The sequence below is a fragment of the Poecilia formosa genome, unplaced genomic scaffold (assembly GCF_000485575.1).
Source record: "Poecilia formosa unplaced genomic scaffold, Poecilia_formosa-5.1.2 Scaffold196, whole genome shotgun sequence".
In the NCBI taxonomy this organism is placed as follows: Eukaryota; Metazoa; Chordata; class Actinopteri; order Cyprinodontiformes; family Poeciliidae; genus Poecilia; species Poecilia formosa.
The window spans coordinates 713,675-734,107 of record NW_006800135.1 but is presented as its reverse complement, the minus strand read 5'-3'; the positions used below and the strand labels follow the sequence as shown (position 1 = coordinate 734,107).

The 20,433-nt window shown below is 38.8% G+C and overlaps 1 protein-coding gene across 2 annotated transcripts in view; it reads right to left on the bottom strand.

Annotated features, from left to right (window-relative positions):
- Window positions 1–20,433, bottom strand: part of LOC103148043 (1-phosphatidylinositol 4,5-bisphosphate phosphodiesterase beta-1) — a 178,230-nt gene that overhangs the window by 91,686 nt on the left and 66,111 nt on the right. The window contains exons 1-2 of one of the 2 annotated variants that reach the window (XM_007566655.2): window positions 19,082–19,569; window positions 14,307–14,384 (exon numbers count right to left, since the gene is read on the bottom strand). In XM_007566655.2, the coding sequence (XP_007566717.1) occupies window positions 14,307–14,384; window positions 19,082–19,180 (177 nt within the window). In that variant the 5' untranslated portion in view covers window positions 19,181–19,569. Of the gene's footprint in view, window positions 1–14,306; window positions 14,385–19,081; window positions 19,570–20,433 lie in introns of those variants that run through there. The other variant, XM_007566656.2, reaches the window with a different exon arrangement.

Sequence of the window (20,433 nt, the reverse complement as noted above, 5' to 3'; positions counted from 1 at the left end):
GAAATGCAGTCGTGTTATACTGTTTCTGATAGAGGCCTGTCTACATTTATGACAGCAAGACTGAGGAAAAACAGTGGAAACATACATAAAAACCTAAATATAAAGTGTATAACATAACCTAATAGCTTTTACAACAATTAATTGTATTGTTGCGAATGGTTAGTTTCAAACAAATGTATTTACTGTGGACACCCAGTGAGTAATCAAAACTCATGCTTGTTGTGAAAGAGATTATTTACAGTTCTAGTAGAAATGTAGTCTTTTATAAAAATATATTAAAGAAGATGAATTCTGACAAGGCTATTAAAATGATATGAGGGAGAATCTTCCTTCAGTTCAGGAAGCTAAGGTTCTTATTTTAGAATTACTCTGACCATTAAACAGACACGGTTAAGGACACCTATAAGAAAATTGGATATATTACCTTATTAAAAGAAAAAAGGGAATGACATTGGATGCTTTCTTCACATTTACCCTGCCTCTTATGGCTGATGTTGACAGGACTGTGAGTTTGCCAAGCGGCTACAGAGGTAGTGATGAGCAGATGGTTAAACTAACCTGCCAAAAATCTCTTGAAAGTCATTCAACAAAATGTGGTAGAGCAGCAGACCGTCTGGCACGACAGGATATACACGGACGGCAAAGACGGTTGCTTTAGTCAGCACATCAAATCATTTTAAAATTGCTTAAGGTTCTGTAATAAACACATCTATGATGAGGCAAAAATATTCCCTAATGTTGGCTGCATAAACAAAATAACTAAAGCAGCACCAGTGGAACCAAATACTTCCAGTGTGGTATTACTTATTCAAAAGAAAAAAAAAAAACATTTAAGTTATCCTTATAAGGTGTGCTGTAGTGGCGCAGGGGTTAAGCACAACCCACATATGGAGGCTTTAGTCCTCGACGCGGCTGTAGCAGGTTTGATTGCCAGCCTTGGCGACCTTTGCTGCATGTCTTCCCCCTTCTCTCATTGCCCACTTTCCTGTCGATTAACTATCAAATAATGGCCACTAGAGCAAAAAAAAATCTTAAAGAAAAAAAAAAAGTTATCTTTATAATTACCAACTCATCAAAAAACCTTTGCAAAGAGAAGATATCATTCTGTTAACTTTTAGCAGAGAAACTGAAGAACGGTGGCTTAAGAATGGATGCTAAAATTGAAAAACAAATAAAATTTCAATAAATCAGAATGCACATTAGTCTCTAATAATCCCTATGCTGATGTAGTGGCCGTGCTTCATAGTCCGCTTACCGCCACTCGGAAGCCGGATAAAGTTTATTTGTTTTCCTGTCAGAGAAACCATAGATAATTGTGTTTGTCATCGGATTCATAGGAGACAGAAACCTCTGATGCACACAGAGTAATTATTAGAAAACCATGATGTGGTTATAAAGTGAAATCTGCTTGAAAGGTTTTAATGGCCCTTTCGTATTTTGCTGATGAACAATTAAAAATGGGTTTGTCCAAATCCGTCTCTGTCTCCGCTGTAAGGGGGCAGGTGTTGTTCCTCTTCCTCCTGTTATGCATCTGTCGAGGAAGGCTCTCAGGGAGGAGCTGGTATTTTAAGTGTGGCCGTCTGCTGTGCCTTTCGTCTTGCCCCTGAGCACCTCAAAGCTGTTTAAATTTGATACCTTCATATCAGTTCACCAAACTGAATTGACTTTAGTGAGGAGTGAAGACAAGTGACCCACATTTGTGACACACTTAGCTGCTCAAGCGGAAATGGAGCCGCGCTCGGAAAAGAGGGGCATCCAAAAGAAAAAATAATATAGAGATGGACAACAGCGTTATTGACAGACATAATTACTATGTCAACCAACACTGAACCGAAACGTCAAATCTTGCAGAGCAGGCGTAAGTAAGAACTTTTGCGCATTTTGTGACAGTACAACCACTAGCTCCAATGTATAAATACAGTTATGTGCAACAGGTTTCAAAAGTCAATCTGTGTTTAATTTAAAGGGAAAGCTAAATAAAATTCACCGAAGTTTGAAGTGTAACATGACAAAATGTGAAAATGTTCAAGGGCTTTGATTACTTCTGCGAGATGATGTATGACTTCAGTGTTCTTTAGTACAAAGCCTAGTACTGTAAAGCACATTTAATTATTTTAAATAAATTTGGTAATATATCAAGGTTTGTAGATGCTATATTCCCCCGTGGCATTAAATGCAAAAAAGAGGATTCTGGGAAGTTATTCAGCATTTTAAAAATGAGAAACTGCATATATATGATTTTATTGAATTTTTCTTCAAATGGAAACAGCAGATGTGTGTAGTGAGAGGACATTATGGCCTCATTTGTTATCTGTGGTTTTCTGTTCTAGCAATCCAATTGACCACTCTAGGTCTTTGCAATGCAGTTAAAACCTCTTTTCCTTGTCGCTCATTAGAGCAATTGGTCATTCCTTTATGTGCAGGAAGCCCTGAACATTGTTCAAAAGCAAAAAGCCTGTAATTGCCTTATTAACAAATTGGGACTTGAGTGTAAGCCATCAATTGTACTGATGCCTCCAGCAGAATGAATTCACTGAGGCCTTGCAACGAATGTGGAAAAGCATGTCTTACGCATCAGTTAAGAGTGGAAAACGTTAGAAAAGAGAAGGGCAAAGAGGCTAAACAACAATAGCACCAAGGGTAACGAATCAGTGCAGTGTGATCATCTGCACGCCAAATAGGACAGCGAGAATAAAGTGAAACTCAGAAAGGCTAAACATGTTCATTGAAAATTATTTAAGACTTTTTTCATTTTCCGGATGAAGCTTTTGAACTTAATGAAATCTTCATGTTGACTAACAAGACACTTTATCAGTCTCATTTTGCTCACATAATAAGGTTTACTCTGTCCCTTGTAAATCAACAAAAGGGACATTTTGTCATTAAGGAAGGAAGTAGTTTCCTAAATGAAAACCACTGGGCCCCTAGAAGTGAAAATAAAAATGGAAGTCAGACAAAAATGCAAAAATGCTGCTCACTTCTTCGCAACTATTACTTATTATATCCAATATATAGTTACTCTATTTAATATCAGATTGCCCATTATTCAAGTTTAATTAATTTTGAATTTTTTTCCTCCATTTTAACGCCGAAACAAACAAGGAAGTTATTGTAAATCCCCAATGATTTACAAAAAAAGCATCTTCAATTTAATCAGAACAAAATTACACAAAATTGTAGTTTCCAATTTAAGACTTTGATATGAGACATAAATGTGATTTTGCTGATGCGACAGGACACAGACGATACAGAATATTAAAGTCAGCTGTAAACATTCCCTATAATGTGTTAAGCAATTCCTGCCACTGATTATCCTGTGTTGGATGTTTCCCTGCTTGAATCCACTTGATTTAAAAGGATTGGTCATTAGCAGACTCCTGCAGTGCTTAGTGACAAACTGCAAGAATAATGCAACCATTTACATCTGGAGTATTTAAGCATAAACAGATCTAAAGCACGTACGTAGGTCGGACTCCTATGATTGGTTTACTCTCGTTAAATAAAACATCTGCGCAAAATTATTGCAAATCTATGTTTTTGATTTACTAAACCATGGAACCCGCTGCTAGAGTGTCTGAGGTTTTGTCTCCTAGACATTGATGAGGTCTGTGGAAAAGAGTCTTAAAAAATAAAACAGTTTGAACTATATCGACAAACTCAACTGACCAAAAGCTCATTTTCCATCCCCACAAGAGAATGAAGGGAACTATTCTTTGGGAGGGACTGGTATCTTCAGGGATATCTAGATTATTTTCAAGCAAATATCCATCCATCTGATGATTTTACTGTGTTCAAAACCCCATCAGAAAAAGCTTGTGGGTCACAACACTCACGTTCACTCCTCTGGTCAAATGCTGTTCCCAAAAGTCATTTAAGCGAGTGATCAGACAAAAAGATAAATGAAGATAAAACACAGAAACAGCTCGTGAAGGGGTACACAATAGATCACAAAAATATCATCATCGCAATGTCAGTGTGCACAGTATTCATATTGCAAAGGACTGTTTTGATGGCTAATAAATTCAAAGTGTTATGAACTTGGATTTTTCATGCTAATGTAATATTTAGCCAGGTGGGAAGACTCATACAGACACTTGAGTCATCTGAAGATGCGCCCAGATTAATGTGCAACACCATTTATAGAAACTCTGGAATTTTACATGCATTAGTGTTGCATCTAAACGCTCCTAAAAATTGGGTTTCTTCTTCTTTATTAGATCCTTCAAGTAGCACAAAGACAAAAAACAGCAAAATTATTTATACTGGTATGAAACAGTAGAATTTCCCCAAGGCTTCCTGCAGAAGAAGTGTGGATAATTTAAAGTATAAGGTTCTGACGACAATACTCCTTCAATTCAATTTTTCATATTTTTCCCTGTGACAGCGCAGATGAAAAACTGAGGGGAAAAAAAAGAATGGAAGAAATTAATTACTGAGACGGAAGTGTGGTCCACACTGCATAGTTTCAATTACAACAAAGGAAAACCGAATTGCGTAACAAAACGGGGAACATTTGCTTCTCTGCTTAGTTTAAAACCCGTGAAGAAAAAGGGAAAGAACATTGATACTTGCTTTAATTGAAAAATGAGCAGGATACGCATTTAAAGTTTCCTTTTAAGTTTTAAGAGCCACATTAACACAAAAACAAACTGATGAGCAACGGAAGCCATTAAAGGTCTCCATCAAAGCGTCAGATAAGAGAGAATGGAAGTTTGATCTGGGCTTTAAAGTCTTTCCACTGAATGCTTTAATTTGAAAGGGCTCTCAGAGGAAAGCAGCCACCTGGTTTGGAGCAGGGATGGCAGTAAAATCCTTGCCGGGAGGGGGGTGTTACGAAAAACAAGCTGTTGGATTGTCATGGCAACTGGGCTTGGTTATTGCTTTAAGTAGATAGGAGGAGAAGGACGATGGAACAATTAAACCTTACAGGATTCTTGTATCTTTTAGCTAAATGCATTGAGACGTATGGGCTGCACAATATATTTAAAACATATTGTCATCGCAATGTCAGTGTGTGCAGTCATCATATTGGAAAGGACAGTTGGTTGCAGGGACACAAAGACAGAGAGGACAAACAACCATGCACACACACTCCTAGGGAAAATTTAGAGAGACCAATTAACCTGACAGTCATGTTTTTGGACTGTGGGAGGAAGCTGGAGTACCCGGAGAGAACCCATGCATGCACAGGGAGAACATGCAAGCTCCTTGCAGAAAGACCCCAGGCTGGGAATTGAACCCAGAACCTTCTTGCTGCAAGGCAACAGCTCTACCAACTGCACCACAGCACCACAGCCCACAGACTAACCATTAATGAGTAAGTTAATCTTAGTATAAATCCAGAGAAGGCCTCAGAGGTTTGTAAGAAAACAATGAAGACCAAGAAATGCATCAGACATGTCAGGGTCTTCAGTACACACTTTTCCAGGCTCAGCTGTGTAATTCGCTGAGTGAGAGAGCGGTACACTCTGAATGGGTCATTGCAGGGCAACACAGAACAAAAGACCCAGCGTCCACACACAAACCTGAAAATCCTTCTCCATTTCTGAGGTGCAGATCACACAGATCCCTATATTTACAATACATCTACATGTGCTTTGCATCATGCCTTCAGACATAGCTTGAAGACAAGTTGAAATATCAGATAAGGATTAGCGTGAGACTTTTTCAGGAAAAATTTAACAGCTGCAGTAATTTAAGTTATTATTTATAACTACTCCTGTATTTATAATATTAGCTGGGTTAAACCTGTAAGACAACAGCCGCAGACGGACAATAAAGCAAGAGGAAGCAAAGAGGAAACAACCCCGCACAGGCTGACGTTGACAGGTAATGTAGGACTCTGCTCACAGATCAGTTCTGTCTCTGCCATGCAAATTTATAATCAACAGCGACAGGAGCAGCTTGGGCTCCGTTGCACATTTAAATCTATTCAAATCAAGCTTGGTTTGGGGAATTTTTTTTTTTAGTGTGAAAGGTACAAACTTGGGCACAGCTATTACATGGATGTGGTTTGAAAGTTTATGTTGGTTTAATTTATTTACTTTCTACAGGGTTTCTAGAACCCTGTAGGCTTTTAACTTAAGTAGTTGTATTCCTGTAACACTGTATTCACACAACCAAACAAGTTTGCTTAAGTGTTGGCAAATATTTTACAGTTTTTAATAAAAGCTGACGCGGTAATCAGCTTTTATTAGACAATAATAAGAAACTAAAACAAAAAAAAATAGAGTCAGACAGAAAGAAAGAGTGGAACAGAAATAGACAAAAAGAAAGTGTATCAGACCTGATTCAATTTACCGTAATCACTTTTAACCATGCATTTCAGGGAGCAAGATTAAAAAGTCTTTACAGTGCAAACAGTGAGGCATCCTTATTTTATGTTACAAGAGAGGATTTTCTACAGATACAGATGCTATAATCCAGAAAAGACATGGTTTATGAGAGTTGTTTGCATCTGAATCAAGTCATACTTTCTCATTTAATTCTTTATTTTCCATTCCCTTCCTTGCCTCACAGTGGGCTTTTCTGTCATTATAGAGCATCAGTTTTTAGCAGACAAAGTCAAACTGCAATCTTTGTGAAGAGAGATGGCTGACATGAATCCACATACCAGAGATTATGCATGAATAAGTGGTGAAAAATAGGCCAGTGTAAATGTTATAAATACCTGGACTCATGAGATATTGAGAGGATTAATCAACCTCTTCATTCTTCTGTCGTTTTTAAACAAGCAGCCAAATACGTTATGCCTGATTAGACTAACACAAGCTGTTGTCTTACAACAAACAGGCCTCTAATCCAGAAATATGATCTATTTATGTAATAAACCTGTAAAATGGCTTGGCTGATTTAATTTTAGGAGTCTAATTTTGTTTGTCTGGAAAAGGGTTGATTTTTATTATGCACGACAAGAAGGAAGGTTTCTCCTGCAGCTTGTGCTTTACAGCTACAGGTTATTGTGATGGAGAATTTCTGGATCAATTCAGACCCCACATGGAAATGCCTAATATGAAAGTCAAAATATTCTTTTTGTTCCATCTCACCTTTTAAATCCCTAATTATCAACACTAAACTCCATAAATGTTAGAGGCAAAAACAATATCAGTAATTTCAAGTTGGGAGATAGCAGATTCCTGTTGTTACTTGGATTCGGTGTCTTACTGTTGGTGCTGTTCTTTGCTGCCAAGTCTGAGCTGCTTGACTGCTGCAACACCTTTGTTTCTGTTACCGTGGCAGACTCTGCTGAAGCTTTGGGAATCACATTGAACAACTTTGGCAATGGGAACCGTTTAATCAGCCAAAGGACTCTAAGACGGCACAGAAAAAAGACTCCCTTATGCAGCTGCAGCAAAAGGTTTTGCGAACAAACTCTCGTCCTTCTCTAGAGTGTTTCTGTGTGGCTGCCTGTTTGAGCATGTATTGTTCAACAACCCAATAGAGGAGAAAGCTCCTAATCTGCATCCAGGGAGAAGTTGTGATGCAAACAAAGCTTGCTTGAGGCACTCAGGAAGTGTTCGGTCTAAAACATTTGATAATGTTTTCCTGCTTTTGATTCTGCATTTTTCAAAATGGCTTCTCACTCATCACAGCCAGCAATATGATGAGCTATCTAAATATACAGCTCTTCACTGCAAAGACATTAAATGACATTTTCTTTTAGAATGTTTTTGTTCAGAAAACTAAACCCAACACTAAACTTCAAGACATAAAATCTTAATCTTACACTTATTTTTTTTTTTTTAAGTTCAAGATTGAATACTTTTCATCCAGCATTGGGTGTAAGTATTGTCTCAGTTTGTAAACACAGCAACTCGATGGACAGCTTGTTACTTAATGTTTGGGTGTGGTTAATATCAACTACGCAACAGCAAAATAATAATGTCATCACAAACAAGGAAAAAAACAACCACAGCCTGTTATTTCAAATAATATAACTACAAGCTTTAGTAACTAATTACTGAGCTACAAAAGACAGAGGAGGTTTTAAATGTAGTCCTGGTAGCTTTAAACTACCTGATCCAGTCATTCTGAAAATAAAATGTCAGACTAACCGACGTCACCAAAATGTGAAATATGATAACGTTTCTTATCCATGAGCTTTGTCATATTCATTTCCCTAATATTTCTCATCCACACTCACTCCCTTTCGCTCACGACTGATACAGGTGAAATATGGCCTTTGTGTGCCCAGCTATAACTTGGCAGAGGCCGCAATTCACTTTCAGTCGATTGGCTGCAGATTTATACCTTGTCTCTCCACCCCATATAGTTGCTGACGGAGGTGGAGGAGCAGCAGCCTCTGTAATCACGGAAAATTGCTGTGTGGGTAAAAAACAGACGTGTGAGTTCTGCTATGACAGAGCTGGGAGGAAAAGGTGTGTGGTTTTGTTCAAGTGTGCATTAAAGGGCTGGACTCTTGCTGTGCATTAGCTCAATTGGAGCTTCATTCAAGAGTCGGCCGTCGCATACCAGCTGCCAACTGCGTAAGTCTGGTTTTGGCCCGGGGTGGCCTGTGCTTCACCTCTGAACATCATTCAGTGCCATACGCCGAGTGCTTGTCAAGGGAACGTCCTGAAATTGGCACACTCCCGAAACATAAATCTCCCGAGAGAAAGTGTTTAACCTTTTGTTACAACCACAGCCTGCTTAGCGGGATATACACAGTCGCATACACGCGCGCGTACACACACACACACACACACACACGTAGACGGAAACAATGATATCAGTTTCCAAGTGGCAATGTTCCTCAGAATATGAGCGGGCGACGAGAGAGAGAATGTGACATTTCCAAGGTGTATGCTGTCACAAGGCAACCATGGCAACTAAACTAAAAGGGTGTTAATTTAACTGAGTCACTCCACCTCTCGGTGTTGTACTGCTCCATTGCTCCTCCCACTAAAAGCAGCCACAACCACTAGACGTCCGAGTGTATTTTTAACCTGTGCAGCCACCTGTTCGTGCCTGACATTACCACAGCATGATTCCAAACAAGTGGAGGACTTCGGGTTTACAGCAGCCTCCGTCAAGTGTTAAGCTAAATATAAGTGTCCATCTTAAAAATGGTGCATATAAATGTGGTCATCTGAGTTGAATCAGAATATCTAAGAAAAGACTTCCTCTTGTTACCATGACTGTAACTGCAACAAAGTAATAAAACAATAAAAGAAATCGAATGCAGCTTCAAATGCAGATAAAAGTGCGGGGATTTTGTTCTTTGCAAATTTTCACTGGTTTTGGATGAATGCTTTATCCACCTTTTAGAGCAGCACAATAAATCAAACTAAAATCCTCGTCACAATGGCAATGTGTGCAACATCAAAGACACAAAAGACAATGCTGATGCAATTTGTGGCACATCAACATATTGTGAACACCACGCATTTACATTTTATATGGTGATAATATATTTGGCCAGATGAATGGATTTGGCCAAGATGTCATCCAACATAGAAAATAGCAACTTCTGGATAGTGCTGGCTGAGAAGGTAAAAAAAAAAAATGCAATCTATTATCTTCTCTAGGTAAAAACCTTTTTTTTTTCAGTCACAGAAGCAGAAAGGCCAAAACATGGGAGGAAGTATTTTATTAAGTTCTTAACACTGGCCCCCAAAATATTCCTGTTCCTGGTTTTCCAACTTAAAACGGCTTCTTTATGAGGAAAAAAAAATCATGAGTTTTATTAATAACTGAGAAAACTATTATCTGTGATTACACACAATGCTGTTAATACATTCCTGATGTGTGACGGGACATCATCTATTTGTTTTTTCCACTTGTGAATTTGTGAAAAATGTTTACTGAAGCCAGTCTTTCAAAAGAAGAAAGAGAACCTGCAGAAACTAGAAAGAAGCTGTCCGGATGAACTATGAACCAAAACACATGCAAACGTGGGAAATTTATTACAGCAATAATTTACATAGCCGTGTCCTGAGTGAGAATGTAGCAGTGTGAAGCATAACAACACAGCTAGCACCTCTAAACAGTTTACACCTGTTACCAAGCAGAGAAAGTGAAACACCTTGGAGCTACACCAGACTGCTGCATTTGAATTCTCCGCAACAGAACCAGCTTTGTCAGAGGTTTTGCTTTGGCAAGAGTCCAATAGCGAAGGGAGGGACGTGAAAAATCAAATTAAGCTTATCATTAGATCCAGGCTCTTTAAGCTCATGTGGTGAGTTGCTGCCATTGACAGGTTACATACATTTCCTTTACAGTTCCCTGAAAAGTCACATAATGGCTGGATAAATGTGTGTTTTTACACTTCGACAGGATTTACCACAGTACACTTGAATACCACAGTACTAGAGAGAAAAAAAAGAAACGCTGAAGATCAGAGACGGGAAAAGACGTAACAAAAATGAAGAAACATTTAACACCTATTGCAAATCTATTTCACGATCAGTATTATCAGGAACATGTTGTATAAAAACTGAAAAGTGAATCTAAAGTTCCTTTCTTGCGCAAGTGGGTGAAGGTATGATGCTGTCGTCTGGTACAATTGCAGCACCAACACAGTTATATAATATATTATTTAAAATCAATCCGCAAACAATCATGTTTTCAGAGCTGTGTTTTTTTTTCTTGTTTTTGTTTAATGAAAAGTTTAGATTAATAACTCATTTAGATTGCCACACCTGTTAATCATGGAAGGACTCAATTACTGTGAGACCATAGTAACAGAAATATTATTCTTTTTTTTTTGTTTAAAATCTTGTGGTTACATCAGAAAACCATGTGCTAAATTGTTCTAACAGGGTCAACAAAGCCTTGTTCTGGCAAGTGTCCATTACTAATATTCCATGTTTCATTAATATATTAATTAACTAAAAAGGGGTTTTCTCTCACAGGACGGAACAAGTATTCAAATATTTAAACAACTCTGTAGTTTGGGAATGGGACTTTTTTTTCCTGCCAAACTGATTCTAGTACTGGTTTAGAAAAGTAACCATCAAACATTCACTTGCATTGATGTATTAATCTACCAATCAAGATTTTAAACAACCTTCAAAACCACTGACTAGGTCCTCAAATCTAGGATTGAGGATCCCACGTATGACTGCAAATCAAACTAAATGACAAAAGTAATAGCAGCAGCCCATATTCTAAGTGTTAGAATGGGTGAAGCATAGTACCTACATTACTTACGTTGTCTATTTAATTAAGTCATGACCACTAGAAGAAAGATTTTTAGTGACAAAATGGTCTAGCACCAAGCTGGTTATCTAGCAGTGGGAAACTTTTTTTTTTTTTTCACACTCTAGCATCAGGTTTGGTTTAGCACTGGAACCACTTTGGTTGCCCTAAATGAGTGCTGCTTCAAGAAGTTCAATACACAGTAAAACATTAAGTACAGGAAATGCCTAAATCCATCAGCGGTAATGACAGTTTAAAAGTCAGCGCAGTTGGCACACTGAGTACAGTTCTGCTTTGCTTCTGAAGAATCCAAGGAATGCTTTTACTCTGCAGGCCACCACAAACACCCGTAACAACTGGACAAAGCGTTACAGCTTGCTCAAATCGGTCTGCTGCACAGATGTCTAATACCATAATGAATAAATGTTAGCAAAACACACGGGACAAGACATCTTCACAAATGCATACAAACACACAGTGGCGCAAAGCAAGATAGTGGATGCCTTTCTTTATGCCCTAATAGAGTTTTGCCTAGGCTTTGCTTGGTATCAGCTTGAGTTATTATGTGCGAGCTGCAGGATTGTTCTCAGTGCTGGGAGACAGAGCAGACATCCACATCCATAAATACACACAAGCAGATCCAGACACATTGATGCAAAAGCCTCATCATTCCAACTCCCTGCCTCATAATGGAGGGACAGGAAATAATAGTGAACTAATGCCAACCTGTCCCAGACTCTCTCAATTTTCTTAGCGAGTAACACTCACAGTTTATCTCTCACTTGCTCTCTTCCCTTGTTAATTGCTTAATAGAACCGTTCACTTTCCCTGCAGACACTGCCTCTTTTTCCACAGACAGTGTATTATTTACATTAGGCTGGCAACTTAATCACATCCTTAGCCTGTTACAAAGCAGGAGTTGGAAGACTCCTTGTGTGCCGAGGTTAAGTCTCGGTCAGCACTCCTGTCTGTGCTCTGCCATCACAGCAGTAAAATATGCTCATCTAGGAAAGCATCAAATCAATTCTTGCTATTAATTAGTCTCCGCCAGACTAACACTGCTGATAAAGTTCTACACATAAATAGAACAGGAACACATTATGTCTATCAAGCTGTTTGGAGGCGTTGGACAAGCAGATCTATGTTCAAATCACTAAAGTCCCTGAGCTCAACAGCTGTACTGCATATCCAAATAAACAGAACAAACTGGAAGTAGTGCAAATTATGCCCACTTTTACCAAAGTAAGCTAGGAGGAAGTGCTTTGTCACATCAGAGGTACTGCTAAAAAGCCCATCGAGGGACAAGTGCTGCGAATTAGCTGTTGCTATTGCACTATGACGCAGACATGGGACTGATGTTCTGTTCAGTTTGTCTATGTGTGTCTGTCCCTAGCAAATAAACTTAATAATCAACATTAGCATTATCAGACAGAGGTAATTTCACAACATTGCTCCTGGTGTCTTTCGGTAATAACTGAAGGCACAAAACAACAGAGTATTCTCACAGGTGTCATGTTAAGCACTCCGGGTGAAACAGTTTTTTCAACACAGTTCTTTTACTGCTTAAGCCACACCTTCCTTTGTGGGAACGGATCAATTTGGCCAAGCACAAAATGGCAGGCAACTGGAAGGTATAACGATAGAAAGTGCAGTTCAGTCTGGATCTGTGTGTGTGTGTGTGTGTGTGTGTGTGTGTGTGTGTGTGTGTGTGTGTGTGTTTCTTTTTCAATGTAAGCACAATAAAGTTACCCTGTGTTTGTAGTAAACATAGCCCAAGAGTTTGTAACAGATCTCCAACAAATAAAAGTGTCCGACGAGATAGATTAATGAGGCCACAACGACAACAGAGGGCCACCACACAGTCCACTTTTCAGTACTGCATTCAACATAATGGCCGGACAGTGGAATAGCTGAAGTTATTGCTTGTTACAACCAGATCATGATTTTTGATTTGGTAATGTTTCAAAGAATGAAGCACACTACCATGGTACAAAAAGGTTTCTGAAATTATGGTTTCATGCTGCTGTTTTCATACAGTTGTGACGGTTTAAGGCCACAAAAAGTGCAAAAAGGACCAGTGTGTGGATTACAGTGCAACACATTTTTGCCACTCCCCCACATGTTGCTGCACGCTACCGGCCAGATGGCTGAAAGAAGAATCCTGCACTTTTCTTTCCTCACTTAAAAGACAAATATAGTTGTTTGTAAAGACTTCCCATAGCAAAAAACACCGGCACTCGTACACAAACAAAAACAACACAATTGATCACTCTTATTAAGGCAGCTTAGACCAACTGATTAAAGAGCTATTATCCACTTCTTGTTACTCTTTAAAGAGCAAAATGCTGAAAAGGTATAGACCGTCCTTCTTAACTGAAATGGTAGTTTGTCCATATGTCTTCTTATGCCTGCAATTCAAAAGAATTACACGCTTTGTACAACAGCAATGTTTTGATAAACAGCAATGATCATTACGTTAAAAATAGTTTAGCAATAGGAGAATTTGTTTCTTTATAGTTTAAAGAAAAGCAATGAAAACATAATATACTCTGATGTTTACATTTTTCAGATGAAAGTTTTATAACGTCAAAGAAATATGGCGTGTCTACCTTTTTTTTTATCATTTTGTGAGAATCTCATGACAGCCACCTATTATTTAACCTGCATCATGCAAGACTACATTATAGATTGTTTGTAAGCACAAAGAGCTATCTTATTTTTGTAACCTGCAGATAAATGTTTATATTACTTCCTAACTTTGACACTTGTTCAAATTTAAGCCTGTGAGTCTGATTTTTTTTTTAAAGCAACTGCAACAACTACAATATGTTCTTCACAATTTTGCAGTTTTGCCTGTAGTCAGATTGTTAACATAGTAACAAATGCCTGTGATAGTTTGTCCTTGCTTTGCATCCATCAAAGCACACACAAAGCCTTCAGACTAGCAATAACACAAAGAATACACAAGATTCCAACCTAATTGTAAGTTTTGATCATTTCACAACAGAAATGCGGAAAACAACTGTTTATGCCGCTGCTGCTGCAACAACAACTAAATGTTATATAAACCTAATAGAAGAATGTTGTTTTCTTGCAGCTTTGTAAGCATGTAGTTCAAGATTCAGACTAAAAACCCTTCGACAGACTTAAAAGCTTGGTGTTTTTACCTTGTTCTGGTCAATCCAGTACAGGAAGTAGCCTTTGGGGTCAACTGTTAGAGTCACAGGGGTCACAGTGGTGGAATCCTGTAGTAAGAAAGACAAGACATCTGGAGTCAATTAGCGTGTCACCATGTAACACTGCATCCCTCTTGTGGCTTATACGCAAGTACATATGACGGAATATTCCCTGGGGTAAACCGGTTAATTTTCCTGTCAGCATCAAAGCATACTTTTTCTCCCCCCCAACAACACTTGCATTCCAGAGTCTGAAATGACATTAAAACCTCTGTTTATGTTGCACTTTACGCACAATCCTTTTCTTATAGGGTACTTTTCAATTCATGACGAGGCACTGCCACAAATGACCAGCTCACTGGCGTGTGAGTGTAATTGCCGCGGCTGCACTCATGGCTGCAGGTTGTTTTAAAGCTGATGTTACCATTTTCCCGTCTTGCAAAAGGGGAAATGCTTTCCCACAGCTTCTATAGAAAGACGGTCCCATGTTTCACAGACACAGTTTGACCCTGAGGCGCACATGGCAACGTCAGATATTGGATGCCACTATAAAAAGAAAGAGGCTTTGCCCTTTTTTTTCTTTTTCTTTTTTTCCCCAGCATCGCATTGTGGCAGCAGTTCAGCTGAACAGCAGCATATTGCCCTCTTCAATCAGACATATCTGTGATATCAGGGAAATCAAACCATATTTGCTGCACGGAGCAACAAAATCTTCAAAGTGTCTCCATGAGGCAACTAATGAGGTCCCTAACACAGCATTTGGAGGCAGAGCTAATGGCGAGACTGTATCTGTTTGTGTGACCCCATGGCACTTAATGTTCAACATATCATGAAACCATTCAACTTGGAGCTTGTAGACCTCGGATCCAACTGTACTGTGGTGCAGAGAACAATAATAAATAATTTTATTGTGTTGAAATAAAATTGCTTCAAAAGAATAAAACATCGTAGAAAAAAAAATCACACACTTACTCCGTGACTGAGCAATACTAAGATCCATGTGGACACTGAAGAGGTTAGAGGGGAAAGCGAATACAGGAATAAAAGAACTGAGTGAAAAGTGAATGAATGACATGTTCTGAGAAGCATTTGCTATAGGGATGCTCACTATGGCAACTCAACATTCATTTGAAATCTAATAAAGACTCGCAAGTATCAGTTTTGGTTGTGCACACATGATTGCACAATCTTTGTAGGCTTGACTGAGTGAGAAAAACCTGCATGGGGTGATAGTAGAACACCCCGCTTTATGCTAGTGCTTAGTAAGGGGCATGCAAACCTATTCATACTTTTTCTTTCATTTGTTGGTGGGTCACATCCACCAGCCCAAATAATTTGAAATTGCAGGTGATAGAAAAAAATACAGAGAAGCAGAAAATTGTGAATTGTGGAAGAAAATTATAAATAGGAAAGTGCAAATTTATATTTCTTGTTCATATGGATATATGTTTTGTGGGGCATCAGGATAAAAGAACCATCACTATTTAGATTTTCATTCTCCCGATATGCTCATGTACTCTATTACATAAAATCTTCATAAAAGTCACTGTCTGCCTTTAAGTTACTCCAACTCCACTTTTACTGATAAATAAAAATTTCCCGCACTCAATAAACACATCAGTGATTCCTAGAAAATGAATTAGTAATGAAGTGGATCAACAACTTTTAGTCAAAACGTTCGCATTTCCATTAAACCAGTTCAAGCATTTATGCAGTGGGACAGGATGTGGCATTTGATGGATTGGTTCTGATGTTAGTGGAAGGAATAAAGGATGGTTTGTGAGCTCTGGGAATCAACCTAATGATGTGAGAGCAGTCATTTTCACCAGCTTCTTAATGTCTTAACTCTCCACAGCCACCATAACAAACACATTAAGCTATTATGGGCTCTAAGTGAAGATTTTCTCTTGGGACTGAAAAGAAAAAAAAAACCCACACAGAAACTTCCAGTGGTTTGTATTATTGCGTTTCATTTTTCTAAGAAAAACCAACTGTTTGTGTGTTCCTTTTGTTTTCAACAAATGTCTATTGTTTCTGGTGAGCCAAGAATGAACATTTCCCATCTGCTTTTAGTTTAGCTTTTTTTTTTTTCTTATTAATGTCATTTGTCTGGACAACCTTAGCAAGCTGTGGTCTTATTTTTGTCAAACGAAGGGCAGAATGAATGACAAAAGTACACACCCTGAGGTCACTGGTCCCTGCCAAGAAAGACTGTCATTATTATTATTTTTTATTTTTTTAGCAAAGCATCTGTGCCATTAGCGCTCACCTAAGGGGGAATGTTACTGAGGAGATTTGAGTTCTGCACATTTCTGGTCTGTCTCCTAATGACATATCCTGCTACTTTCACTGGATTTTAAGCTCCCTTGTGCAGACAGATAAGATCTCTTTCAGAGTGCATCATACAAAAAATGGGGATGATTCCAAAGTAACCTTTTTATAGATCCAGTAGTATATATATATATATATATATATTCCACAAATCATAATGACAAAGTAGGTTTTGCCTTAGCCTCCATTTATCAATAGAGACGTACCTAGAAATCAACTAGTTTTTAGCATTTGTCATTTATTGATAATCATGATCAAATGACAAATCAGATATTGATTACTGATTAGTAAATGCATCAAAGCAGTATCATGTCCTGATGACAAAAATGCTTTAAAATGTGAAAGACTTTACTAAGGGAAGTGTGGTGTTTAAAAGTTGCTAGATAAAAGAAGCTTTTTGAAATAAAACTTTTTTTTTGCAAAATGTCTTCAGTTCATTCAGGCAATGGGATGGTGTGACTAATACTTCCAGCAGATAACAGGAAGGCTGAATTTATCACAGGAAAGTCGCTCCATTTGATCATGTTGAGCTTTCAGCTTTTGTCTGAACTGATGACAGCTTTTTGAAAGTTGTTATAGTCAACAGTTTAATTTGAAATGACTGAAACAGTTCAATAGAAATGCAAAGTGTCTGACTGACTTAGTAAAAACAAATAATATGCAACCGCCTTTCTGTGGGACTTCGGCAAACATTTAGAGGCGATCAGATTGTCCTTTCTTTCCCCAACAGTCTTGTGCTGGAGTTTACCTCCGTTTCTCATACTGCCTGCTTTTCCATAAAATCATAGCTGCTGTTCATATATAATATTATTGTATGTGATTTCTGCACCATGAACAAATTTTACATCATTCGTGCACCTCGCGAGAAGCACAAAATTTAATTTTCGGCAAAGTAGAAGCATAGATAAGTAAAACCCACATCAGAGGAAAGCATGAATGAAAGAGGCATATCCATATCTTGTTTCTTGTGACCTACACAATTTCGTGTGGGGGGGAAAAAACCCCAAACCCAAAGCTGTTATAAAAATAATAATAATAATAATTTAATATAATTCTTCTCCACTTTCTATTCGTTATAGTTCCCCTCTCTTAATTGGGCTTCCTATTCCGCTGTGATTCTTTCCACGAAATGACACGGGAAGGAAATGGGAAGGACCTGGATGGGAGATGACCCAGAGAAAGTATCTGAGGGTATGTCTGTATTTCACAGGAAAGGCCTGGCAGGCATTTGGCTCTGGAGATACAGCTGCATGTGCCAAAGACTGCAAACATGGCCGTTTGAGGAAACGACTCACACTTGACGCCCCGTTTTACAACAAAGACAAAGCTGATGGAATGACCACTCTTTGGCAATTAAATTAAAGTGTTTCACAAGTCCTCTGATGATTGACAGAGTGGAATGTTTGCGAATGTGCACGATTTCCTCACTGCCGTCTGGACTGACTGTATTCGCACTTCTGCAACCCTCATCCATCTGTGCTGTGCTTGGCTCACCTGGAGTCAAATAAAATAACATGCATTTTCACCAAAAGGCTTGTGAATTTATATTTCAAGATGGCCATAAATTAAAAGAAAGATCATTTATTAAGGCCACTATAAAGTATACAAGAACTGTGAATTAAACAAATTTCAGATTTCTTTCACTAATAATTAGAGTACCCCCACCACTTAAAGCTCATTTCCAGGTGTTGTTAGTAGAGGGAAAAATATTCCAGGAAAAAGGGAAAAACATGTTTCAAATATAAATAATCACATGCAAATCCTCACACTGTGCACAGGCCTGCACCCAGGTTGAGGAAAGAAGAGAAAAGCACAGTTATTCAAATTGGTTGTAACTGGATCACAACAAAAGTCCCTTTCAATTTCTACTTTTGATGTCAGCAACTTGAACTTAATCTGAAGAGTGGCAGCTTTGTCTGAAGTCAGTGCAAGATTAGTAGAGGTGAGTGTTCATCTATTTCTTGAGAAAGGTGATTCAGTTTGAAATTTTACTGAACTTAAGTCTTTTCATGTCAACTACAGTGCTGGTGTTCATATAAACCCATAAAAATAAAGGGAACAAGCAGAAGTAAGATGAACTGTGAAATGTCAATTTCATTGACGCACGAGCTTTGGAAAAGGCACGTGCACTCACTCGCGTGTACTCCTACAAATACTCTGCATTAAGATGTAAACAAAGCGCATGTCAGGGTGCTGCATTCTTGCAGCATTCCTAGATTAAAGCATGAAGGTAAAGCACTGAGCCCCTGTCACTGCAGTCCCCACTGCAAATACATACTCGATGTGTTGTTGCATGAGTCGCTTATAGATTGTGTAACATACTACATTGGACCATGTGCATGCAAATAAAGCGCATAGAAATTATGCAGAGATGTCGTCATAATTAGAAATAAAAATATAAAAAAATACTGCTGGTTTGTCTATCCATTACTTACATCATCCCATTTCATAAATTTGCTGCCCTTTCGGAGGCACTCCGGCACGGACACTGGTTTGAGCTGCAACGCATGAACTCCAGGCTGTGCCCCAGCCATTGACTCATCCACTCCTCTCGACGCACGGCACGGCCAGAAATGTATCTCTTCCCTCTGTTCTTCTTTTATGTCTCCACGTCTCCCTCCTTTTTTTTTTTTTTTTTTTTTTTTTTGTTAAATCCTCTCAAAAGCCGGGAGATGGAAACCCACTATCAGTACTGCTTGTAGTATGTCATGCCCGCAGTGGCGGCGGCGGCGGCGGTAGCGGTGGCGCGTTTCGGTTTTGGAGAGCTGGAGAGACAGGCGCAGGCGCAGCGGAGCGGAGCCACTGACTGACTGACTGAACGACTGAATGACATGCAGCTAAAAACGAGCTTCTAGAGAGAGACAGAGCAGTGGAGAAAGAGGGAGGCATCTGAATGAGTTTCACGTCTGGTTTGAAATTGGAGCTACAAGTCAATACCAAGACAGGGTCGATGCTTTAAGTGTTCTGGCGCCTCCGTGTGTCCGTGGCAGTACGATGCGCGCGCACTGGCCCCAAGCTGATAAATTAGATGTTATAGTAGCAGGTGCACACAAGGCTGACACTGTAATAACGCTATAGTACCAGGAATATTATTCCTGTTTTGGTAGATGGCAGGATGTGCTTTTATGATGAGGACTGTCGAGGGGGAAATGAAAAATGAAAATTTTCCTCCAAATTTTCATCAAAAATTAGATAATGAAAAACTTAATTTATTTCAGTAATTCAAAAAGTCAAACTCAGATATAACATATGCATTTATCACACATGTAATGAAATGTTTCAATGAAAAATAACAAACCCAAAATGTACTGCAGAGTGTTTGCACTTAATGCCTGGTTGGTGAATATAAGGCATGGAGGCAGTCGACCTCTGCTGAGGTGTTGGGAAAAATCGGGTTGTTTTCAGCTCGCCTACATTGTGGTCTCTGGGATTTACATCAGAGCAGATTGAAGTCTACCAAAGCACAGTGGTACCACCATGGTAATTAAAGCAGACACAGGTACCTTGGGCATCATGAGCAGGTGGCAAGTCTCCCACTAGCAGCTGCACCAACTTTGAACTTGATGAAACACGGTGGACCAACACCAGTAGGTGACAACGTTCCATCCTCTACACTCCAGACTCTCGGGCCTTTATTTAGCATGACATGCAAATTTGTCTTTATCTGTATAAAGACAAATTTATCAACCCAACCTGCATGCTTTGTGCACTTTTCAATCATTTTTTCCCTTTCATTCAACTTTCCATTAATAGTTGCCACCTTCATTAGCGTAGCCCTTTGTGGTTT